This window comes from Notothenia coriiceps, unplaced genomic scaffold, assembly GCF_000735185.1.
Source record: "Notothenia coriiceps isolate Sejong01 unplaced genomic scaffold, NC01 NC01_scaffold00030210, whole genome shotgun sequence".
Classification (NCBI taxonomy): Eukaryota; Metazoa; Chordata; class Actinopteri; order Perciformes; family Nototheniidae; genus Notothenia; species Notothenia coriiceps.
The window spans coordinates 492,695-518,962 of NW_011362911.1; the positions used below are offsets into that span (position 1 = coordinate 492,695).

General features: G+C 40.0%; 2 protein-coding genes across 2 annotated transcripts in view; one reads left to right on the forward strand and one right to left on the reverse strand.

The window, feature by feature from the left end:
- The window catches only part of ergic1 (endoplasmic reticulum-golgi intermediate compartment 1), a 22,200-nt gene extending 7,922 nt beyond the window's left edge, over nt 1–14,278 (reverse strand). Inside the window, exons 1-9 of the mRNA XM_010787168.1 lie at nt 14,145–14,278; nt 9,153–9,214; nt 5,286–5,358; nt 4,728–4,822; nt 2,499–2,623; nt 1,866–1,970; nt 1,730–1,790; nt 1,423–1,523; nt 632–754 (exon numbers count right to left, since the gene is read on the reverse strand). Of these exons, the coding sequence (XP_010785470.1) occupies nt 632–754; nt 1,423–1,523; nt 1,730–1,790; nt 1,866–1,970; nt 2,499–2,623; nt 4,728–4,822; nt 5,286–5,358; nt 9,153–9,214; nt 14,145–14,164 (765 nt within the window). The 5' untranslated portion in view covers nt 14,165–14,278. The remainder of the gene's footprint in view (nt 1–631; nt 755–1,422; nt 1,524–1,729; nt 1,791–1,865; nt 1,971–2,498; nt 2,624–4,727; nt 4,823–5,285; nt 5,359–9,152; nt 9,215–14,144) is intronic.
- A 3,671-nt stretch (nt 14,279–17,949) lies between these two features.
- Nucleotides 17,950–26,268, forward strand: part of dusp1 (dual specificity phosphatase 1) — an 8,451-nt gene continuing 132 nt past the window's right edge. The window contains exons 1-4 of the mRNA XM_010787167.1: nt 17,950–18,586; nt 19,071–19,216; nt 19,333–19,552; nt 20,253–21,139. Of these exons, the coding sequence (XP_010785469.1) occupies nt 18,178–18,586; nt 19,071–19,216; nt 19,333–19,552; nt 20,253–20,608 (1,131 nt within the window). The 5' untranslated portion in view covers nt 17,950–18,177 and the 3' untranslated portion in view covers nt 20,609–21,139. The remainder of the gene's footprint in view (nt 18,587–19,070; nt 19,217–19,332; nt 19,553–20,252; nt 21,140–26,268) is intronic.

Genomic DNA, 26,268 nt, shown 5'->3' on the forward strand with positions numbered 1-26,268 from the left:
CTGGATGGGTCTTCGTTAATCAGCCCATCTCACAGGTCAGTCAGCAGTGTTCAGCAGGCTCTCTGTCAGCTAGCAATACGCACACACACACACACACACACACACACACACACACACACACACACACACACACACACACACACACACACACACACACACACACACACACACACACACACACACACACAGTGTCCGTCCCCCCCTTATGTGCCCAATCCCCCCACATGGATCACACCTGGCGCACGCAATACATGTTCAGTGTCTATTCTTTGTATATGTACTGCAGTTTTTCATGTATACCAGTAGTCTGATACAATATGTACAGTTTGAAAGGGTGTTAAATGAAACTTAGTGATGATTAATGGTTTTTGTGTTAAAACAGGACCGGTCAAATTTGACCGCGAACACCAAAGTAAGGGGGGGAAAACGAAGACAATAGGAGGGTTAAACATAGTTGTTTGAGGATGTCCCAATTCCCAAACTTTGTAATAGCAATATGTTTAAAGCCTCAAATCACAGTTTCACTCTATTTAAGAGCTTTCAAAGACCTTGAATTAAACTGAGTTTATTTTAGGACTTAGAGGCAAAAGATCTTTATATTCTGTCAAGGCTCTGAGAAGACTTCACTCACTGTTGTGACGAAGCGGTAGAAGGGCTGTCTCCTCTCCGTGTACTTCACTGTGATCGGACTGAGGTCGTATCGGAACCAGATGGCTGGGATGATCCTGCCCGTGTGGCTGTACGCAACGTATTCCTGGACGGGATGACAAAAAGGAAAATGTTACAAAACATTTAATGAGTGTTGGAGCTGCGCCTGGGGAGAGAAACACATTCATTTAACACAGACGGGTAAATCCCATTATGTTTAGAAATCCATTAAGCGCAATCTTTTATTTCATCCTTATCTCCAGTGGTGGCGGGTTTATGAGTCGTTACAGAATTGGTTTCAGATAAAGTCATAAATGCTTCCTTGTAAATGAATCTTGGATGAATCAAAGTAATGAAGTCAGCAAGAGGAGGCTACAGTCAATTGATGTTGTAAAAATCACAGCAAAAACACAACCAAATTCACCCAAAGGAACATTTACAGCATTGAAATGTCCCTCAGCTGGACCTGTATTGACATGTTGACGATGAGATTCAGGAATATTCTGCTCACTGCCTCGTTTCACAGCTGATCTGCACTGTGATTACTCCAAACCCAGCTGTCAGTCAGTTCTAGGAAGTGTGTTTATGGTTTGTTGACATCTGGGGAGCGTTTCCAGTCACTAGGGGCACGCTTTCACTTCTGTGCACAAATTAACACAGAGATATATGCTCCGGCCATATGCTGGGATGGTCAAGCTGCTGCCTTGACACTTGCAAAAACAATGCATGACACGGAGGGAAAGGGAAAGATGGAGAATAGGAGAGAGACGGCACCTTGTTGGCTACTGTGTACTGGTAGGAGAACCTATGTTTGCCTGTCAGGTCTTCATACACCGTTGGAACGATCTTCAGTATGTAGTCGTGTGACGCCAGAGCTGCAGGAGAGAAGCAGAGTCATTTCAGTAAAACGTTTCCAAAAATGGATGTAGTGTTGATCATGACGCAACTAGCTGGGAGCTTTTTTATTTGAGATGGAGCGTCAGCTGTGGTTCCACTTAGGATTTGATACGGTGTCTCATTTCATTGCATCACCCTTGCATAAAAGTCACACATTGGATTAGATGGCTATGCAGATACGTACGATTGGATGACAGCCGATTAGCCCCCCCCAATGCATTAAAGGCTCCTTGGACTTTTTTGACCTGTGTGACAAAAGGAATCTGTGTTTAGCTTTGGTACAGTAGATGGTATCTGTTTCCTGTGGTGTGTGTCCTGACCTGGAGCTTTTCTCCAAACACCAGCTTGTGGATGTTGTGGGTCATGTCTGGGCTCTGGGGCTGGGCTGTGGCGCTGTGTGTCGACACATGGAAGTTTCCTGGCACCTGCAGACACACACGTACACACACAGGCAGCTAGGTTTAGCTTAATGAGAGCACCTGCAACACATTTGGTTAACTAATGACCAAGTCTGAACACACACAGTTGTTCGGAAACTAAATGGCCTTTACCTCCGGAAGGAAAAAGTATTTCCGAATATATTCAGCGAGCAGGAGTGATCAATGTACAACAGCAGGGTTAATCATCTTAAATAGCCACGAAAGACTGACGCACAAAGATGGCGGTGGAGGCAAACGGGGCTTCACAGGGCCCAGACTGCAGAAGTAACTCAAGCTGATCCTAGGGCTCTTCCATTTAGCATAACTCCATTTCAGACTGGAGGAGGAAGACTATGTTTAACTCATGTGCAAGACAAATGAATAACCAGATACTTCAAGAGCCACCAACTTACTGGGGCTCTTATCCAATCCATCAACATGTAATAAATGGGCACAGAAAAAAAGCTGACTTGATTTTCTCTTAAGTCTGAGTGTGTTTTTCTTCCTCTCCACTGTGTGATGAGGAGGTCTTACTTTGTTGATGGTGAACTCTCCTTCAAAGCGACAACCGTCCCCCCGGTTGAGAGGAATCTTCATGGAGTTGTCTATGTGACCGACCTCGTGGCGGCCCATCTCATCCTGGATGTCCAAACCCACCACTGAAGACACATGGGAGATCATTAAAAAATAAATAATAAACTCAAAAGAAAATTTAAATAATATAATACAGTTTCCTCTGCTAGTTCAAACTTTGACTGTTTTCACTGATAAGAAAATGAGTCTAAAATTAATCAATTACAAAAATAACTTATTAATTTAAGATTGATTTAAGAAAGTGTACATGTTTTGTTTTATAATTTCCACGAGTGGAATAAACTAATAGATATAAAATATAAATATAATATTAGGCAGAAATCCAAATCCAGGTAAAAAATAGTTCAGTACAAATACATTATTTTCACTCTGATTAGACAACATTTAACTTCTATACCAAACATCCGCAGCTGTTTTGTATTTGAATCCTGATCTTTATATAAAAATGTAAATTGAAACATAAAATAAAAATAATTATATACACTTAAATTATGAGCTTACACGAGATCTCACACACAAAAAAAAATCACTTTTTAAAAAAAAATTTAAATGTTGCTTTTCTAGAAATTAACTTAATTAAATACATAACTTCACAGATCTTTTTATGACTCTTTATGAACTAAAGGATGAATAGGTTATCAAATAAATGATACACAATGAGAATTATCAGTAGCTTTTCTTTTACAGCATCACAACCAAACAAACACAGTTTTTATTTGCCAGAGGAATAATAAGAGAAAGTCTGCAGAGGGTGACCCACAAAGTAAACACACAGAGTCCAAACAGACCACCTATCCTGCCTGTCTGTGTTTTTCCATCCAGCCCCCCCCCCCCTCATGCAGGCCGGCGTGTGTTCGCACCCTGGCAGTGGCCTATTTTCAGATCCGGCCTGTGCTGTGAGTTGGCCATCAGGGCAGGGGACGGGGAGGGGGGGACGGGACGGGACGTGTGCAGGACCTGTACTAAAAGCTCCACATGCCGCCCGTCTGACCTTTGACATTCAAGGCATGTTCGACCCCCCCACTCCGTCTATCAAGGTCTCAAAATACAGCGCGCGGACATGAGATAAGTCTGCCCCTGTGAGCTGGTTATTTCTCCTTTTTAAGACATTTAGAACTGGAAGTGTGTTCATGTAAAGCGGATCGGGGGTGGCGGGGGAATTATTATAAGGTTATTACACGTGGTTCTGCTTTTCCATGAGGTCACAAATCGAGACCTGGCAACCCGTAAAGGTCAGTGGAGGGAGAAGTTTAAATGTCTAGATCCGGAACAGCACAGCAGAGTTGATAAATAGTAAAAAGGGATGGAAATGCCAGCTTTTCAATGATGAAAAGATTTCTTGCGCCAGGGAGATTTGTAATGGATGACAACCTGATGTACAATATTAACTCACAGGCTGAGTAACATTTTTACTCATTACATGCAGCTGCAGTGTGGTTAGAGCAACATGTTTAAGCTGTGATTTAAGAGGGCCCCACATTTCTGCAACCATAAGTTTAAATTGTGCAAATAAACAAAACCGCCATACATACAATCACAGGGAGCTTTAATTGGACACGGCATGAGAAGGCCTTTGTTTAGGCATGCCATGAGTGAGACTGTCTAAACACAGGGCCAACAGCTGTGTGTCAGCATGCCAAAACCTCCATCGCGGAAATCACACAAGCATTTATTAGCGTTGCCATTTTTGGATATCGCTTGAATCGAACAAATGTGTGTTTTTTTCTGTGCTGCCTGAGCCTCTGTAAAGTGTGTCATTGGGCATAGTTTCTGACGGGAGTCATGGGTAAAAAATAACCAGTGACTGCTCTCCATCCTGCCCACTTCTCTGACATCCGATGCAGCAGAGAAGCCAATGGAGGCCACTCAGATTGCGCCACTGTGGCAGAACCAGATCAAACAGGCCTGAAATCTGCTGTTATCTAACACACACATAAAAACAAACCATTATGAGTCTACTTCTTTGTCTAGGTCATCACTTATCTTTTGCCAATATGCCGTGTAAAAGGATAGGGCATGGTGAGTATGATAAGGTCTGATAAAAGGGAAAAACAGAACTATAAAGAGAGCGCATAAACAATGTGAAAGGAAAAACACACAAACAGAAAGTGTGATGCAGAGAAGAGGTGTGTAAAGTAGTGTATATGTATATATTACGTAAATACTCACAATCACAGTGTAAGTTTGGCAAACTGACGTTTAAACTCACTTCTATCTTCCCACCACTCTCTTTATCAGGATCATCCACATACAGTTCATTTACACTGTAAGGCACAGAGAAGGAAAACAAATGGTTAGATGAGCTCAAACTGAACATCTAATGAGAAAGAACAATAATTTGAGTAAAAATAAACTGCTTTTTCCTCCTACAATACACACTACTTTAACATTGGAGGATACATCTTCTGCCAAATTAGTGTCATTTCCTCCCTGCTTACACCCCACCTACCGGAGTCAACCCTTATTACACATTTCTAAGAGGCTGACGCATACACAAAGCCAATTTCCTGAGAGAAGAAAACTGCCTCTGTTCATTGGTTACAACACATGCGTATCATCATAATGAGAGCATTGACATTCATGATTAAATCCCCGTCTTGTAAGTTTCAGACAGCACGTTCTGTGCCCGTGTGGCAACAAAGGAACTGTCCTCTCAATCAGTGTGTGTCAGCCACAGGATATTACAAGATACAGCCCTTATTCTGAGATGTGATGCTCGATACCTACATTTCTGTGGCTATGAATCCCGTCAGCTCAGACAGGAACAGGAAGAGAATGAAGAAACAGCAGAGGATGGAAACTGTGGGCAGAGAAGAAGAAAGTTAGAATGAATATTAAACTTAAGTCCCTGCTGATCCTCTGACGGCATTTATTTCCCATTCATCCCAAAATCACACTGGCGCTTCAAAGGATGATGCAGACCAAATGAGCCAGGCTGTTCCCGCCTTTAGGGATGGTTGACCTAAGTTATTGATATTAATGAAATCACAGCCGCCATAAAATACCCTAAATAGCCGTTACACTGACGGTGTAAAGCCTGCCATTACGCAGGTTTTGAAATAGTACTCGAGTCATTACACATTAAATATAAGCTAAACAAGCGGACATTACAGCATATCTGCTTTAAAGGGGTGAGCTAATGCTAGTCCTACAAACAGCTCCTTTTAGGTATCCTTAGACGAACTCACACACCGTTATTCACTCATACCGAACAACTCTGATAAAGAAGTTTTAAGGATTTAACTTGAAGCTAGACAGAAACCAAATTAGGAATATAGACCTTTACGTATATGTATTTTAGTTCAGTCTGAGCCTAAATAAAGCCTGAGCTTAAAAAAGAGAGGCCAGAGGGTCATGCAAAACGTCGTCATGTGTTTAGTAAGATAAATATGGAGGGAACTGATCTGTGCTGCGCAACATTGGCCTATCCGGTGTGGTGAGAGCCTGTCAGAAATCTCTCACTCAGCAGGTGTAGCGTGTTTATGTGGCAACTGTCTCCTAGGACCTCACAGTCACATGACCTTGTGGTTGGCAGGCCAAACCTGCGGCCTCTGAAGGCTTTACATAAGGTAACGTTTAACCAACAAACAATAGGGAGTGTCGCTATGACACATAGGTCACCAATTCAGGCTGATGAAAAGACTTGTACAGTAATTATTCCCAGGCTTCAAAGGGCGAAACACTGGCACGGGATTACTAAAGATCAGTGTAATAATGGTTTGGACTTCAAAAGCTCCGTAATGGAAATACTGACAAAGACTATTGAGTTGTTAATTTAAACTTGAGCTCATCCTTCCGATTGCTCACGCATGCGATGAAAGAAGATTATAAAGTAGCTTATTTGTATTTCTCAGACCTGTGACAGAAACAATCAAATACACCAACACCTAGTGGTGTAAAGTAACTAAGTAGATTTACTCAAGTACTGTACTTAAGTACAATTTTGAGGTGCTTGTATACTTTACTGGAATATGTTTTGCTACTTTGTATACTCCACTACAATTCAGAGGTAAACAGTGTACTCTTACTCCACTATATTTATTTAATACCTTTAGTTACTTTACAGAGTTTGATTATTGATGTGAAATATAATCAATATATAATCATCATCACACTTAAATCAGAGTTTAGTTCCACCTGGAGTAAATTAACAAGCTACCCTGCAGTATACAAAGTCATTAAAGCTAGCTGAATCTTTACCAGCTTTGATAACACTTTAAGGATCAATAATTATAATCAAAACATATCATATTTTATTATGAAACGGGCCAATCTGTAAAATTAGTACTTTTGGTACTAGTAAATGTTGATGCTAATACTTTATCTTGATTAACATTCTGAATGCAGGTCTTCTACTTGTAACACTCTGGTACTTCTACTTTTACTTAAGTACAAGATCTGAGTACTTCTCCCACCTTTGCGAACACCACAAATCGGTCTGGCATATACAACATGTGCATATCTGTAATCAGATGTGCCATATAACTCCCCAAGGCTCATTTCCCACCACACCGCACACAGAGCTGCAAATGTTTTATCAACACAGGCAGAACAAACCAATGATGACAGAAAATCCATCAAACAACAGACTGATACATTATGTTCAAAGCTACAACAGGTTCGGAAACCACTGTGGCCAAAACAGAGTTATCGTTCACAGTAAATACCGTAATAATTGAACTCAAAAGGAATGTGGCCCTACGAGAAAATAACAAAAGCTGACAGGGCCAAATATTTGGCCTTTTGTGAAGAGGGGGAGCCGAAAATGTGAGTGCCGTGGGTTATCCGACCTGCGGTGGGTTATGTAAGAACAGTCGTCTAAAATCCTAATCAACCCTGTGCCCTCACTTGTAGACAGAGGATGGAGACAGGAAGGGTGTTGATTGTGCACAGGAAGTACTTCCATCCACTTCCTTATTGTTCAAAACTCTGCGGATGTGGATGGCAAATCCATTCTCTTCCATGTCATCCAGGAAAGTGTTTATAATGTGTAGAAAAATGCTCACTAAGCACTGATTATTATATATTAAGATTTTTATCTTTTAAGATTATGAATTTACAATATTGCAATCAGCTAACTTTTTCTAATAATATATCATTTTTTTCCCAAAAACTCTATAATCTTAGATACTGTTTTTTGTGTACAAGATATTTTGCTTTAATGCCAAACTTTTTTGGCTTTCGTTTTCAACACACAGTGGACTGGATTGGAACCCAAAATGATCACTCCTTGATACAGGAACAAAAACGGTTTATGAAATCAAACGAAACCAAAAGATTGACATCTTTGCGGCTGATTCATCATGACATCAGTTTAAATTGATGTTAACACTACCTTGTCATTGGCTTATAAATAAGTAATCCTAGTAAATGACAGATTGGAGCCAAAAATGTGTCATCAGGAGTTCTGTCTTGCCTCAAGCAGTGAATAATCAATACCACTCACTGATTACACAATGACTTATGGATGACGAGTAAACACAACACATGATTTGACAGGAAAAGTATTTAGATTTCCACTGATAACTTCTCGGGCCCGAGGTGATGGCTGAGCACGATCTTTAACATTCTTGCCATACTAGTTTGTGCTGGAACAGGTTGGTCCCTGTGCTGAAGGACTCCGTCAGGACGTGCCTCCGCGCTGGGATAGGCAGGCGCTTCAACTACAGCTCCGCCCTGGCCTGAACTATTCCTCAATACATCCACCTCTCAAAGCAGTGAATGGTTCCTCTTTCCATTTACCTTTCATTGATGAAGTGTGAATATAATATATCACAGGTAAGTAAATAGTGTGTCTTCAGTCCAGCAATGGTTATTAGTGATTGCCATTTAGGAATAGGCAGTATAGACAGGATAATATTTGATAGAACACACGCCTATCATTTGAATCAATATCATTATATGGATGAAAGCCTGTTTTTTTCACTGTTCTTTTCCCCCCAAAAAATCCTTTACAATATTGTGACATCACAGCAAAACGCTTGCTACCACTCAAGGCTAGTTAGATTGCAAAATGTTTTTATAATGAATCATTAGGAAATAAGAAAACCTTTTGGGTACACACTTTCATTTTCTAGGTAAGAAAATGTATATCACTGTCATGTCTAAAAGCTCAATGCAAAGCTATAGCCAGCTTAGCATAAAGAGACAGCTAGCCAAGCTCCGTATAAATGTAACAAAATCATCTTATTAACACCTCTTAAGCCCAATAATAAACAGGAGTTTACAGAATTTAAAAAGTGTAGACACAACATGGACAAAAAACATGTTTTTATGAGGCAAGAGCCAATTGCCACTTAGCAAAAAGCACATTCATTCTTACAAATTAACACATCACATTGAGTTAGTTTAATATGCACATAAACCAAAGTGTAAGAACCTCAATAAAACCCCAACTTGTTATTGGGTGTGGTGTTAATATGTTATAAGCTGCTGAAACATGATGTGTGGTATCAATATCTTCAATGAGGGGATTTTAAGTTTGTGATTGAATAAAAAAAATATCCTTATAGCACCAAATCTAAACATATAGATGTGGACATCTTTATCTTGATAACATAGAAGCTCATCATGTTGTGGTGAAGGACTACTCACTGAAAGCTCCTGTGTATGTGGGCTGGGTGAGATCTTTTGGCACTTTCCTGTAGATATCGAATCTGAGAAGAGAAAGGAAGAAAGAAAAGGGAGGGGGGAGTGAGAAAAAAGAAGAGAGAATGTAAACACTACGTGCTGAGAAAAAGGCACATGCTGTACCCATAAGGCAGTAAGATATTATGGAAGAGTGGAAGAATGTTAGCTCTGGACCCGCGCCATCACACACAGGTCCAGCCACAACACACACACACACACACACACACACACACACACACACACACACACACACACACACACACACACACACACACAANACCCCTTCGCTCACAAACCCCACCCACCCACCCATGTCCATCCAGAACTCACATCTGCTCACATTTCTTCCACCGAGTGGTGAAATAACCACAGCTGATGTGGTCCAGGGCGGAGGGGGGCTTCCTGTCTGTCCAGCCCTGACCCCGCTGCTTCTCGTGTTTTGTCTCAGCTTTCACTCCTGTGTTTTCATCTACAGCTAAACAAACACCTCGCTAAACAATCCTAAACACCTCTGACTCTTCCTCTGTCTCTGATCCACATCCATCGATGACTTTCTGACTCCCTGTCCCACTGGTGTGAGGTCACTGTGTGCTAATAGCTGGCAGGATCCAGAGAGAGCTTCAGAGATGGGACTCAGGGAGGGGTCGCTCTGTTAGAGGATCAGAAACACTTCTAGAGTGACATACTTCCTGAATGTCAGGCTTAGAGGGAGGGTCTCTTTCCTCTTCACGTCCCCTCCACCCAGCCTCAGGACTGAGCTCCGGAGGAACCAGACAGGTGGAGCATCGCGATACAGACCCCTGTCGTGTGAAAAACCTGAAAGTCTTGTTGATTTTCATCTTTCTCTCTTCAGTTCAAGGACTATTCACTACATACGTTAGACAGAACCTAGAGCCTGTTTACGAATATACGGCTTTATACACAATATGTTGAGATAATTGATATGATATCAAGCAAGTATACTTTGAATGTTTTATGTGACGGGACTACGGATGGAAATGAGCTCAAAGCTCAAATCCGGCTCATTTACATTTGAAAGCATTATTTTGTTTAAAATGTTCATTAATGTGCATTGTCAGGGGTCAAATAAACGATTAAATGAAAAATTCAAATGATTACCAATTTTTATATCAATTATTATCAAGTTATTCAGACATTTTCATTAATTTAAATCAAATTACATGGATGTCCTCTTATTTTTATAATCTCTTATTGAGTTTTTCTCAAATTAAAAGTGACTAAAATCTAAATAATTATCTGTTAAATCACTATCGATTGCCTAAAAAGGTTAAAAATATCAGTGGTCTCTCCTAAAGCCCACTGATGAAAGCCCTTTGTTTGCAGTATTACAAATGACGTGTCTGTTGAGACATATCCGTAAAAGCACGTAGGCTTTGAATTAAGATTCCAAAACACACTTGCAACTACGGCTTATCACCTTAGACACGCCACGTAGAACGGCGTTAGAGATTGTAAGTTTAAATGGTTTTGACGGTTATTGCTTTCAAATTAATACATCTTGGAAGTATCAATCAGCCATAAAGATATATTTAATTGTACATTTAAAATCATATAATGTTTTGCACACAGCACAAACAGCTGATATACCTTTGAGACATGTTTTTGGCAGTCTATCTCCAAGACGAGATTATTAATAGTTAGAGAGACCCTCAGATCTTGCTGTAGGAGATCACAAACTCTTATTTTTAGGCGACAAAGTTTCCCTCCGCTAATGGTGAATGTGAGCAAGGAAACAAAATCTAGCTCGTCTGGTCACTCGAGACGCGAGACAGAAACTGATGCTACATGGGAACTCTAAATAGTCTCAAATGTACCTTACTGTACATCTGTCCACCAACAGTCTGGATATATCTAGACACAAGGTCTGAATTACACTTTAAATTAAGGGCTGGAAATAAGGACAAAAATAACAAAATGGCATAACCAAACTATCTTTAGTTTGTATTGATATTAGAGTAAGTAACATATCAACTTTACAATATATGGGATACTTTAAATATTTGAATTATAGGACTTATATCTAGATTTAACACTGTGCACTTCAGTCACATTAAATGTAATACAATTATTTTAAAAGTACAGTGAATCATAATTTATATTATTGCAGAAGAAAATATATCTTCATTTATGACATCGATATACTTTAGCTTACCTAAACATATAGAATTTAAAGTATATAATTAAATATCACTGAAACTGAACGACTTGAAATATAGAAAAAAGGTAAGATGAACACAAAATAAAGAATCCAGTAAGGTGTATTTTTTTGTATGCATCATTTAAATGGTCATATTCAGGGTGAATGAGAACTCAGTTTCACTTCCTCTGCCAAGAACACTTTGTTTTCATGAATACTAATTGTGACTGCAGAGAGTTCACCTCTCGACCCCTCTTCGATGTTTGTAATTTCCTGAATTACAGTCAACACACGTCCCTCCGTCACTTCCCACTGCTCAGTCTTCTGTAAGAAGGGCTCAGATGTTTTGTTTTTAGTAAAGACATGTTGTACCAGCATCTTTCTGTTGACACCACACGGCCGCATTTCAATGAAGGGCCCTTGCTAAATAAACCATATCTCACGAATGAGTCATAGCGAGTCAGTGGTTCAGCCTTTTTTATGTTTCGCTGAGTAAACCCACATAGCGGATGTTTATGAATAACGTTCTCTTTCTCACATATGCTCACCTCACATCACAAGCTATAAACAACACATGTACCTCTGACTTTATTTACGTAGGTTCTATTCATTCATCTGACCAAAGCGTACGTCATGTATCAAACAGCAAACAGTCACCCAAGATGAAATGATTTGACATCTATTGACAGTGAGCATCCTCACTGAAGCTCTAAAGTTTCCATGATCTGATTATCCCCAAAACAAAAACACACTAAATGATCAGGTTAGCCGAAAACACATACCTGTGTGTGTGTCAATAAATGAGATAATCTGATACAAACCCTTTAATTATTCACTTATTGGTTCAGCAAAGCGGCTGTTCAGTCTTTCTGAATGACGTTTCCCATATTAGAAGCTGATCTATTGATGATACTACTTTTAAGTAAGTAATCACTGTAATTGCCATTTTAGGTAATGTTTCAAGGAAAAAGACATTCCAAATACATATATAGTAATGACAAGATCTACGGTAATGTATGTTGCTACACTGATGACTAACCCTATTTCTGAGTGGGCGAAACAACTATTTTTTGGTCAATCAAACCATTTCCATTGTTGCAGTGCAGGTTGAGCATGTTCAGGGCATCCAGTCATAAGCATGTGAACGGGACATGACCTGTTCATAACCACACACACACACACACACACACACACACACACACACACACACACACACACACACACACACACACACACTTCATTTCGTTATTACAACACAGCTGTGGTCAGTGGGAAAGGTGCGATTATTTTGACAGGCAGCTCATCTATGTTATGCAAATGATCATCCTTTTCAACAGTAGTTACCAAGGTGACGTGTTCAACTCGTTTGACATTATAACATTTACAGTTATATAAAACAGAAAAATCCTCAGACTGGAGAAGCTATAAGGAAATGTATGTATCTAAAGCCAGTTGAGTAGCACTTGAAATGTTTGGCTCTATGAAACCTGATGTACTTATATGAGTCTGTTTTCTTCAAGGTTGTATCTTCCTGGTCGAATGCACTTATTGTAAGTCGCTTTGGATAAAAGCGTCAGCTAAATGCAATGTAATGTAATGTATGGAATCTGTTGCTTTATAAATTACCAAAATTATAAATTAATTAACAGAAGTTCAGCACTAGTATCTCACCCTGGGAATTCACTATATTGTCCATGTTATGGTCTAAAGCAACTATCACTAATGACAATCCTGTGCCATTTCTTGTTTTTAGTTTAGTGGTAAAACTCATAGTCAATTTATCGATTCAAAGATAAAAAAAGTATTGATTAAGGATTAATTGCTATACTCGTTTTTCAAGCAACAATTCTAATCAAACCCTAAGCAGTCTCTTGTTAATCAAATATGAAGCTTTGCTGCTTTTCTTTATCTTATCATTGTGAATTGAATATCTTTGGGTCACAAAAAACAAGACATTTGAGAAAACCCACTTGCAAAAGTTGTGAAGGGCAGTGTTTTTACTACTTTTTGACATTTGATGTAAAAAAATCTGATTTTATTTATTGATCATGAAAATAATCATTGATTGCAGCACTAAAACTTTAAGTTGCACTCTGATGTAAGGATTGTGTACTGTATATGATTGCAACACTGTGAGTTTGACAGGAGAGCAGTCAGTATCTGGAACAGCCCTGATTATGAAGTGACCACTGAGTGCAAACATCCTGTTCTTCATTTTAATTAGGGTGCGCTCTATTGACAGTTTCAACGGCATAGGTGAGAGTATTAGCTCTGTGCCTTCTGCCCAAGTATCTATAGGTTTAATGGTCCCGTCAGTCAGGTGTATTTCTGACTGTTCATTGTCTGTTTTAATGTGTATTGGTGGCCAATGGACCTTAATGCTTTGTTTTGTGTACTGGGATAATTGTCTAGGTTTGATTTGTGAATAAGACTAAACCAGACCATCACTTTTTGCTTTTGCAGCTATGGCAAAACTGTAGTGGACTGTTCCTTAATGCACTACCGTTATCAGTTTCAAGACTTGCAATAGTTAGGATGGATGAGGAAATCTGCACATGCGCAGGCATAAACCTACACAAAAACTGAACTAAATCTGAGCATGAGTCCACAAACTATAACCCCCGCGACAATGTAGCCCATTCATGCCAAAATGTGAATCAACACTGTTAAGACTTCGCTCATTAGTATGCGATGCTATGCCAACCATTAATTCATCCAGAGCACACACACAGACTGTAAAAAAACCCGCCAACGTCTCTCCACACCTCTCACAAAACAACCGGAAGCTCCGTACTCACCTCCTAACATCGAAAGGCATGATGTTTGCACGTTTGATAGGGGGATTAGCAGACAAAGCTACAAACAACAGGCTCTTCTACCGGTGGTTTATCGGTACCGGGCTGACGTCAGCTTAGAACGCTTTGCAAAATCTGATTGGCTGCGAGCTACTTCCTGTTTGCAATGATTCTCTTTCCTGTGAGAGCACTGTATCGTTTTTATGGCTTTACGGTCGTTGAACAAAGTTTGCTTTTATAAATAATCATGGAAGTAACAAATGATATTGAAATTCAATAATTTTACTTTGCTTTATTTATTTAAAAAATACATTTCACATAATATTTGACCTACTAAATTACTTGAATTGCATAAAATAACTTGTTTTTCTAATAAGAAATAGGTCATTAATATTCTGTGAGTTTCTGAGCAATAGTGTTTTCCTCAACAGTATGAATGCATTTTTTTTTCATGGAATGTGTGCAAAAAATAACAATGTTACACTGAGAGTGAGTGATTTTTAATCATCTAGTTTATTTCTATCTAGTGCCTGTTAACAGTTTAATCATACTAGGGTACATATTGGGTCATGTATAAGTGTGTATTAATGTATTTGTTACTGTTACTCTTCCAGTGAAACATTTGGTTCAACAGTATTTATTTACTGTACATGTGTACCTAAATAAATACACATACACAGTTTAAGCATAGTAACAGATAATTCACGGACATACATTATAATCATTAAATTACGCAAATAATATAATATATTCTATAGTTGAATTACATATATATTTTTCACTTAGTTTGAAGTAAAGAGTTACCAACTAAATTGTCGTTGAAAATTAGATTTGTGTAGGATTCAGGGAACAGATGAAATAACATTACAAGAACAATGTAAAAGAGAAATTATATAGAACATACACATGATGTCAGCTAACATTTCAACCTTTGCTCAGTGAGTCAATGTTTATGTGGCCTTGAACAGCAAGCCATAAACCATATCCTTTTTGAGAACATCTTTGTTTAAATTACTTGGTTGATCTAATGCCCATGTTGGCCCCAAACACATCCACTACACTGTTTGGCAGACATACAACAAGTCTAAGAATGTCAAAAAAAAAGCCTGCTAATAGATCATCAACAGGGTCAACTTGGACCAGTCAAGATATTGTAGTGCTTGTCAAATTGGATAAGATCAGAATGGTTGATTGACAGGCAAATTCATTTTCTGCATAGTATAATTGCAGCAATATTAAAAGGTTCACATTATTGGTTTCCATTTGGACCTGTATCAGATATTGGACTGTGTGTACCATCACAACCCAGAAGCTTGGAGCTATACGTCATGTTCAGTTGTGGTGAAACACAAATTATACTCCGTTAGTTATGTTTTTCCCATGTCTTTTTTTATTGGTCTCCCCACACTCTTGTATTAGCGAAACAAAAGTTTTTTTGGCTCACATAGCGTGTCTGTTGTTGAGACATACGACAGGATAGGCCCTGTGTTTTCCCAGTGATGTCTCAGCTGTTGCCCCTAGTGACAATGACAGTAAGCAGGCAGGGATGACAGCAAGTGACAGCAAAATGGACCACAGGAAATGCCTCTCTGCCGTCCTCTCTTTCACTTCCCTTTCTGGATGAGAACTACAGTTGGTTACAGGCTATAATTATGGGAATTCAAAACAGAGCAACAACTCAGGCTCTATTTTCAGACCTGTGTTTCAATATTCTGTCCCGTACAGTACAGCCAAACCGGGTTTTGATTCTCACTCAAAGAGACAGATTTGCACAGATAAATGTTGTCATACAGAGAACAGGAGTTTTTAGAAAGGCAAGTTTTGGTTTCATTCTTGATCTTTTTGCTGATTATTAAGACCAAACAGCGAAAATATCTCTGTGTTTCTTTGATGAGCCCTTATACTTATATTATACTGTTTGACTTGTGCATTCAAGTTTAACTTTACCTTTCATGTGCATACCGAGTCATTATATATATATATAATATAAGGGTATTAAATAAAGTAGTAGGCACAAAAGTGATACCTAAATAGAATAATAAACAGGCAGAATAAGAAATATCTAAATACAGAAAATAAAAACATAACAATAATATAAAAATGTATTTTTATTTTAAATACATATGTATATATAATCCAATATACTATTATATATGAATAAATAGGTATGCTGTTTGTATAACATTTTGGAAAGCCTCCATATCACAGTAGAAAATGCTGTGTATAATGAAGCGAACATTTTCTACTTCATGGAAATGTACAATTGCTTCGCCAGGCTGCTCCTCCCTTCATCAAGTGTCTGATTTCTTTTCTAAACTTCAGTGAGTAATTCCATCACTTCATGACAGGAGTGAAGACGCATTTGAGGACAAAGTGTTTAGGAACACACTGTTTTCAGAGCCTTATTCGACCCTCCTTCCCCTTAAAGTGTGTAACATTCCTGCTTTGTGGCATGTGCCTCAGAGTTGACTCATCTCACAGGAGTGTGAAGTTAAACCGGCTAGAGAGTTTTTACACTTTGTTGTGATTGGTTAAGTTTCTGCCCTTAGAACTTCCCCACCCTTCCCCCTCTTCCTTTATCACATAACACATCTATTTCCCTATGCCTGAGAGTCACAACAGCATGGATGTGGATTCACTGGGCTGAAAGTCCTCAATTGTTCAGATTACAGTAAAGTATGAATGATGGCATGACCTACATACAGTAGTGAGTGTCAGCCTGAACTTTTGGAGGAATACAACCTAAAGCATCTTTTGCCACAAACAGCATGATATGCTCAGATCTAAAGACTTAATTACAATTAATCCGATGTTTAAGACAATAACATAATCTGAGACACACTTGAGTAGAAATTCACTGTCATTTTAGATGGTGCTTTGAGTAGCCTACTACCTGTTTCTAAGTCTGCTTTGTATACATTTCTTACACAACAAAACAACCTCGGCGTGTTCCTGCTGTGCAGTTTCAACACACCCTCTTGTCAGTGGCGCCTGTTGTCTGTCAATAATGATCAGCCTGCTCCTTACAGCAGTGTTGCACACTGTGAGTCAGCAAACCACACTGACAAATGAAAAGTAGATCCCAGAGTGACTGTAACCATGTTTGCTTTTTAACATATTCTCAGAAGTTCTTGGGGGAAACAAAATGTGTCATTCATCTGCTTCAATAAGATCACAAATGAAACAAAATCTGAGAAGCCAAGAGATCTCCATCTGCTGTTTTCTTCCTGGTAGACCAGTGTTTTGTTTCTCAGCATGTGGAAATTTACTGGACTTCAGATTTCTATACAGTGATTAGCTTTTATGGTTGGCCTTTGCTCTCGGGGCATTGCACACTATGTACCTCTGACTAATAAAAACAAAGAATAAACTTTTATGGCCCCCATCGCAGATATTTACTTATTATCTTGTTATTTGTCAACTCTCAGTCAAGGCAAAATAGAAATCTAATTAAACACTCACATCATGGAAAATTTGGCAAATTCCTTATTTGCTGACATATTATGCAAACAGTTGTAATTTGGAAACATGAGATGAATTATATAAGTATTATAAAAGACACAATAAACACAAGAGTTAGACCTCAGTCTACTCGTGAAAACTTTCCTGACACCGCGCGTGCCCAGGTAGGCCTACGTGGTGTGCGCATGTACAGAAATGTCCCGCATGTGCCCTGCTGCACTCAGAAGGGAGGGGGGGGTGATGACGTCTGCGAGGCTGGCAGGAAGCCAAAGTGGGCGGGATCCTGACGTTAGTGCCTCTCATTCACAAGCACGAGCGGTATATAAACTCTCTTTGAAGCGCCCATAGACAGAAGCAACTGACTGATAAAGTTGAATAAATTAAACTTTTAAAGAAGAAACACAACTACTGGACACACTTAAGAAGAGGAAAGGACAAGCTTTGGTAGTCCTAAAACTTTTTTTTTCTTTTCTCTAAACAAGCAAACCGGAACAAAGGACTCGCCGATTCAAATACTGCTTTGAGGAGAAACGCGTTTTTCACAACAACCTACACTTCCTGCGTAGCGAGCTTTATGTATTTGGATTTAACGTTTCTATCCCGCCGCCCTACTATGGTCATTATGGAGGTCCCCACCATCGACTGTGCGTCCCTGCGTGGTTTGTTGGAGGGCGCCTGCCCGGGCTGCCTGGTGCTGGACTGCCGATCCTTCCTGTCCTTCAACTCGTCCCACATATCGGGCTCCACCAACGTGCGCTTCAGCACCATAGTGCGCAGGAGAGCCAGGGGGGGTCTGGGACTTGAGCACATTGTCCCCAATGGGGACGCCAGGAACCGGCTCCTGTCCGGGGAGTACCAGTGTGTTGTTCTTCTGGACGACCGCAGTTTGGACTTAAGCCAGGCGAAGAAAGACGGCACGTTGATGCTGGCTGTCACGGCCCTACGCCGCGACCCCTGTGGAGCCAGGGTTTTAATTCTCAAAGGTAAGAAGAGTGTATAACTGTTTATAATAGCCTCTTTTAAATTGAAGTTGTCTGAGGTCCTTACCACCAGCTGCTCTTGCAGTAATAAGTAGTGCACCATACTGTCCTAAATGTGCACAATGTAGTGACAGCTTTTTCGTTTTTGTTATCTTAGTTGTGTTTTCTTTATTTTACATGTTTGTGTTATGTGTTATGTGTAACGTTGATGCCTTCTTGGCCATGTCAGCATTGTAAATGAGATTTTATCTCAATGCTTTTGTATCTGGTTAAATAAAAATAAAATCACAATCATTTCACTGTATCCTAACAACGGGGCAACACATGCGGATTACAGCTGTCACCATACCAGCTGGTGTTGGAGTAAACAGCGTTCAAAAATAGCCCCCTGAGCAGTTGTCACCTTTTTGGAGACCCATATTTAAACCTGAATTTGTTTGTGTGCCGTCTGTCATCTAACATAGATTTGTTTTTCTCTGTTTTCCAGGCGGTTTTGAGAAATTTTCTACAGAGTATCCAGAGGCTTGCAACAAACCCTCCCCCCCACAAGGGCTCTGTTTGCCCCTGAGCTCCAGTCATCCTGGGAGTGCAGACCCGAGCTGTAGTCCATGCAATACTCCTCTATATGACCAGGTTAGTATCTTTCTTATACAATCAGATTGAGTTCCCACTGAATTATGTTTGTTTTCCTTTCCTGTTGTACTGTTTTGAAGTTGACTCAATGGTTTTGTTTATTTGTTTTTGTTTAGGGTGGTCCTGTGGAGATCTTGCCTTTCCTGTACCTTGGCAGTGCTTACCATGCTTCAAGAAAAGACATGCTGGACGTATTGGGGATCACCGCTCTGATCAATGTCTCCGCTAACTGCCCCAACCACTTTGTGGACTCCTTCGTCTACAAGAGCATCCCAGTTGAGGACAACCACAAAGCAGATATCAGCTCATGGTTCAACGAGGCTATCGAGTTTATTGGTGAGTACATCCACCATTTTTTTTGTACCCCCTCATTTCTTTAGTACCCCCTTCACACCCCCTGCCAAATGTGAGGGCCTATCCTGAGCCCGTTGAAGGCAGGAAACACACACACCCAACCCCCCTCTCCCTTCACAACACTCCTGGATTTGCATTTTAAAAAGTTCCCTCCAAAACCGACCAGCTGGCTCGGCACAGGCTGTTTGCTCCTCCACAATGGTGGTTACATCATCACAACCTCCCAGGCGTAGATAAAGGGATGCCCCCTTTTATTCAATCGCAAGGCAGCGGCCTCAAACTAGTTTTGTAGTGGGTATGCTGGCTGGGCTTGAATGGCTCCCTCCACGCCGCTCTTTGTTCCGGCTAAACAAAAGGCATTTTCCCCTCACTCACTGTCGGCCTTCCTCCCAGATCAATACCCCCAGCAGGGGTCTGTTCCCCTCTTTTGTCCATTCAGACTGCCTCCTTGGGGAATAACCCCCGCAGGCTCACACTCTGCACCCCTATTAGCTGTGTTCCTGTGTCTTAATGAGCACTGTTGAATTTAAAAGGCAACTGGAAGTGTTGCAAAGACCTTTGTGTTTTTGCCTTCCTGTGACAGCCAGAGTTTTACCTCCATTCTTTGCAAATGAATTTCCTCACCTGAGTGATGTTTACAGTGAACTAATGTTGCTTTCTCTTATCTCTCTCTCCCCTTCAGACTCGGTAAGGAATAAAGGAGGACGTGTGTTCGTGCACTGTCAAGCAGGCATCTCCCGCTCTGCCACCATTTGCCTTGCATATCTCATGCGGACCAACCGTGTGAAGCTGGACGAGGCCTTTGAGTTTGTCAAGCAGCGCCGCAGCATCATCTCTCCAAACTTCAGCTTCATGGGTCAGCTCCTCCAATTTGAGTCGCAGGTCCTGGCCTCGTCCACCTGCTCCTCAGAGGCGGCAAGTCCAGCCATCGGCAACAGCAGCACAGTCTTCAATTTCCCAGTCTCCATCCCTGTACACAAGTCAGCTGGGCAGCTCTCCTTCCTCCACAGTCCCATCACCACCTCTCCCAGTTGCTGAGGAAGCACAGACTTGTTTTGAACTGCATCACGCTAGTGACTCTTGAAACACACAAACAATCATGATTCTAAACCATTTTATGGTGATACTGGTATCACTGAACAGAATGGCGGAATAGTATTTGGGGTCGGTTCCTCTGACTGTGATAGCCTCATCATTTCAAAGGACGATACAACTACCATCAGGCAGTATTCATGTTGTACCTCCTAAATGTGAAAGACATCCAAAGTTTAATCTAGATGACTTTGGAAATGGCTGAAAAGGTGTTTGAGATTATTCCTGAAGAGGAAGTAAGAAGTATCTGAATATTCTTTATTCAAAAGATCGATTTTATTTTTTTATGAAGGAAACTGCTTTTGATAATCAAAATGTAAGCAAACAAAATGGAGAGGGCTACAATTTGTCTCAGGAAATCTCTCAAATGTCCATTTGACTTTCTGTACTGCTTAAAGAAAGTAATGTAACCCAAAGCCCAACATGGCAATGGAAGTTACTCCTTCATTTGACGAACAATGAATGTATCCCCCCCCCCCGTTTTTTATTGTTTTTAAAGGTTTTTTGAAAAGGGGTTGGTAAAATTTTAGAAACTTTCTTTTTAAAGGTTTTTCTTTCTTTTTTTGGACCCCTTCAATGTTAAAACCCGTTCTTTTTTTTTTTATCTCCCCGCTCTTTGTTTTTCCCCAACAACTCCCTAAAGGCTAAAAAAAAAAAACCAAAAGGGAAAAGAAAAAAAAAACCAGGCTTAAACAAAAAGACCGCGGTTTTTTTCGGGTTTGTCCCCCCCAGGCCCAAAAAAAAGAAACCCCCCCCCCCTTTTAAAAAATGGTAATTAAAGTTCAAGGCGTTTCAGGGGTAAAACCAAAAAAAAATCCTTTTAATTTTTTCTCTACCACCCCCTTGGGGAAAAAAGGGGGTTTTCCAACCCTTTTCTTGGTTTTTTTTTTTCTTTGTCTTTTTCTCCCCCGAAGGTTCCAAACCCCCGAAATTTCTTTTTTCCTTTTTAAAACTTTCTGGTTCGGTTAACCTTGGGTGTTTTTTTTTTTTTTTTTTTTTGTTTGTTTTTTTTTTGTCCAAAAAAAAACCACCTTTCTTTTTTTAGAAAAAAAACTTTTTTTTGGGGGGCGCGGCGGTTTTTAATTTTACACCCCCCCCAATTTTCTTTTTAAAGGACCAGAACCTGGAAAAAAAACCCCTTATAAGGTTTGACCCCCCCTTTTTTTTTTAAAACAAAAACCCACCTCCCCCCCCGAATTTTGGGCGGCGGTTGGGAAAAAACCCTTTGTTTAAATAAAAACCCCCCCCCAAAACAAGGAAGGCCTGTTGTGGTGAGGTTCTTTGGTTTGGGCGTTAGGTGTTTCCTAAATTAGGAAGAAGAGGTGGGGGGGTTCTTTTGGTGTGGGTCGTACCCCCGCGAAAATTTTAACCGGGGGGAGTGGAACCAGGTTCGATTTTTTTTGACTCCCCCCCGGGAACAGAAGGAAAGGGTTGTTTTCCCGAAGGGGAAGGTAGGCGGTCTAGGGTATTTTTTCCTTAACGCCATTTGGCCCACCCCCTCGAAAAGGTGGTTTTGGGAAAGGAGTGTGGTTGTCCCCCCTGGTTTTCTTTCGCTTTTGGTTTGTGTGTGAAACGACCCGGGTTTCGAGGGGTGACGAACCCCCCTGTTTTTGTGGGTTCCTTGCGTCCAGGAATTTTCCATGTTTCTTCCCCACCCACCCCAAGACCCATTTTTGCCCCCCGACAGGGCCGTTGCCGTATAAACAGTTGGGGTTTGGGGTTGTTCCGAACAAGCACCCTCCCCCCCCGGACAAACTTTGCCCCAGTTTACCTTAAAACTCGGAAAGTCAGGTGGTCTCCCCAGGTGTTTGACCAAAAACCTACCAAAAGGGGAACGAGTTTTTTTTGTTTTGTTAAAATGGTTTTGTCACTTCCTAATTTTCCTTCAATTTTTTCCCAAAATTCCTTAAATGGTAAAAAAACACAGTTGCTTAAATTGAAGTTCCCCTTTTTTTTTTGGGTACATCTAAAGGTTTTTCCAATTCCTATTCCAAATATCAAATTTTTTTTAAAGAAAGAGACAGAAAGATTTTAGAAAATATAAAATGGTAAATTAATACAATGACACGGTGTGCACTTAAAAAAACCCGGAATGTCCCCCTCGGGGTCCCAACAACAGGGTTTCTTCTGGAAAAAAGTGGGGGTTTCCCCCCCCCGGTGTATTGGTTTAATTTGTTTTTTAGAATTCAATGGCCCCCCTTCTTTTTTTGTCCCAAAAACCCCCCCCGGTGAGGGGGTGATCTGCCCCCCACCTTTCCATTACAATAACCCCCGGATATTCAAATTTCAATTCAATTCCCCCCAAAGGTTCGTTTTTCTAGCGTTAGGGGTTTTACAATCATTAATAACCGAAACATTTGGGAAACTCCTACTAACCGGAAATAACTGTTTTTTTTTGTTTTTCTGTCCCCGATGTTTTTACACAAAGGGGTAGAGAAAATTAATCCCCCCAAAAGTAAATAAAAAAGCCAAATTTCGGTCCGAAGTTAAAAAACAAGGAAATGGTTGTCTTCCCCCGGAGGTTTCTTAAACGAACATTAAATTAATTTTTCTCCTTTTTTTCATAACCCCTTTACCCCATCATATAAAAGTTTCGAACCAAAATAACAAATTTTTAAATCAACATAAATTCCCCGAAAAAAGAATTAGTTTTTTCTTGAATTCTAAAACAATTTCTTTTTAAAATTCAAAAAAGGGTTTTTTTTTTTTTTTGGGGCAAACTTAAACCTGACTTTACGTAAACCCTTTTTTTTTTTCGGTTAACCCGAATTAAATTCGAAGTACCTCTAAAAAAAAGAAAAAATTGACCAAACATTATAATACCCGAAATGTATAATATAAACCTTTTTCTTCTTCATTGTTACCAATTTTCCCCCCCGTTTTTTCCGTGCGTTCCACAATTAAACCAACCCCCGCCCGGTAATTTAAAAAAAAAAAAAAAAAAGGCCAATTAATGCAAAGATCCCCTTTAAAAGAATCCCAGGCTTAAGGCGGGGTTTTTTTAACCCCCCGGCGCCCACCCCCGGGCGTAAAACCGGGGGGCCCCAGGCATCCAACAAACCCCCCCTGTTCAGGGGGACCCGGAATGCCCCAATTTAGTAGGTTTAAGGGGAAGTTTTGCAAGAACCCCCCCTCCCTTGTTCAAAAAGTTTTGAAAAAGAGGGGTGGGGTGCCCGGGTGGGCGGTTTCCCCCAGGGGTTTTTTTTTTTCGGGTTGACCAAAAACCAAAATTTTCCAAAACCCCCCCCGTTTTCCTTGGAAATTTGTCATAAGGATTAAGAAGGGGGAAAGGGGGTGGAACCCCGCACCCCAGAGCACCCCAAGGAGGGGTTTCAAAGGTAACCACCAACCCTCCCCCTGCGGTTTCCCTGGCGGGTGGTTCGTTCCCCGGCCATGAAAACCTTACTTTTAAGCGGACTCCTTACCGAGAAAGTCAACAGTGGTGAAAAAAAGGGCTTTTTCTATTGGCGCCGGAAAACGTTCGAACTAATGGATTAAACAAACCCGGAATTCTTCCCTTTTTCCACCCGGGAGCGGGCAGTCCCCCGGAAAGGTAAGAAATTTCCCGGAACGGGCGACGGGGAACGACCCCGGACCCGAAGAGTCTACCCAAAGTCATCTTTCTCTCCCTTCACACACGCCCGGGGTTTCCCCTGTTTTTAACCCCCGGGTTTTCTGGGTTGGGAGTTAACCTTTGGTAAGCTAAACGAAAAAAATACCCCCACGCCGGGTCTTTAAAATTTTCAAATATTGTTTTTTATATGCTAAAACCCGGTACCCCTTTTATTTTTGTTCCGAACCCCCTTTTCCTTACCACCGTCTTGGTGTCTAATCAGGGTGTGTACGGTTTAAATTTCCTAGGTTTAAGAAAAAAACCGTTTTTTGTTACCCACAAGGGGGGGGGCGGAGCAACCAACACGAGCAAGAAACCTTCACAAAATGTAAAAAATTAAATGGTATTTTCTTTAATCATTTAAATTCCATAAAACCTTTTTTTTTTTACGTTTTGGGTTTCCAGGGGTCTAGTTGCTTTGTCTTTTTTCTTACCCAAAGAAAACAAAAAAAAATGTTTAATTTTAACCCTTTTTCCACAAGATTTTTTTTTTTTGTTGAAAAGGTTTAAATGAATACAACTTAACCAAAGAACCAACATTAAAAACTTCATCTCTAGGTGGTTATTTTGTTATAATAAATGTTTTAAATTTTTTATCAGAAAACCAAAACCCTGACCCCTTTTTTTTTTTATTTTCCCCGTTATAAACCCTTTTGTCCCAGTTCAAATCGAAAATCCCCTTTACAACTTTAACAGAAAATAAGAAACATAATTTAAAGATTGTGGAGACCACAACTTTTTTTTCCCCAAATACAAAAGGGACCTTTTTGATAAGCGAGAATAAAACCGCGGCCGAAATATTTTTAAACCTTGGTGGGCATAAAATAATATTAAAATGCCCCCCTATCTCAAAAATTTTTTTTTTAAAGATTTCCCACCAAACCCTTTCCTGTCTACCTAAGAAAATTTTACCCTAAAAAATGAACAACATGAAAAAAGGTTGAATTTTAAATTGCGGGGTTAAAAAATCCAATCCAGATGAATTTTGGACCCCCCTGGTAAAACACGCTCACTCACACACCACAATCATCAATAAATTTGTCAATGTACAATATTACGTGGATTTCGAACGGTAAAGGTGTAATAATGGACCCGGGTTTTGCGGGGTACAACTTTTTCGGTTTTTCCCCACGAAACCCAAATAACCTTTTTTTTTTTTTCCCCCCTGGGTTAAAGGGTCAACCAACCCCTTTTAAAGTTTTTTTTCAGTACCTCTTTTTTTTTTCCCGGAAAAACGTTCAACCAACACAAGATCCCTTTACCTAAACCGTTTTTTTTTTCAGGTAACAATCTAATAAAGTACGAGTACCCTTTTTTTTTTAAATAAAAAGTTTTTGCGTAAATTTTTCCTATAATTTTTTTCTTCCTTTTTTTTTAACAAAACAAAGGGGTGAAAAACAAAAAATTCTTTTTTTTCCCCCCAGTAATACAAACTTTTCTAAAAAATAATTTGTCATTATTGTTTCTTTTTGTTTTGTAAATTTTTTGTTTTTTTTCTGGTCTACGTTTTTTTTTAATTTCCCTATGCTAAAATTTTTCTTTTATTAGATTAAAATGAAATCAAAATTTATTTTTATACAAAGTCCCTTAACCGTCCCGGAAGAACCTCCCTGATGCCACCAGGGGTAAGCCATTCATTTTCCGAAAAAAAATCCCAAACGCGTCAGAGGGAAAGGGGTCCCCGGGGCGACCCACGTCCCATTTGTGCTAAAAAAAAAATGTCCCCCCTTTTAAACCTTTTCCCCAAAGTAAAAATTCTTAACCCCCCAAAAAAGGTGGTAAAATGGGGGAAATTTTTTACCCCAAAAATAAAAAAACAGTCCCCCAGCAGTTTTCTCAAAAAAAGTAAAACACCCCTTTTCCCCAGGAAAACCCTTTGTTCCCGTTCCCAAAATAAAAACGGTTAAAAAACCTTAAACCGTTTTTTATTTTTTTGGGTAACAAGGAAAGTTTTTGAAAACCCAAGTACTTTACTTAAAAGGGTTACCTTTCC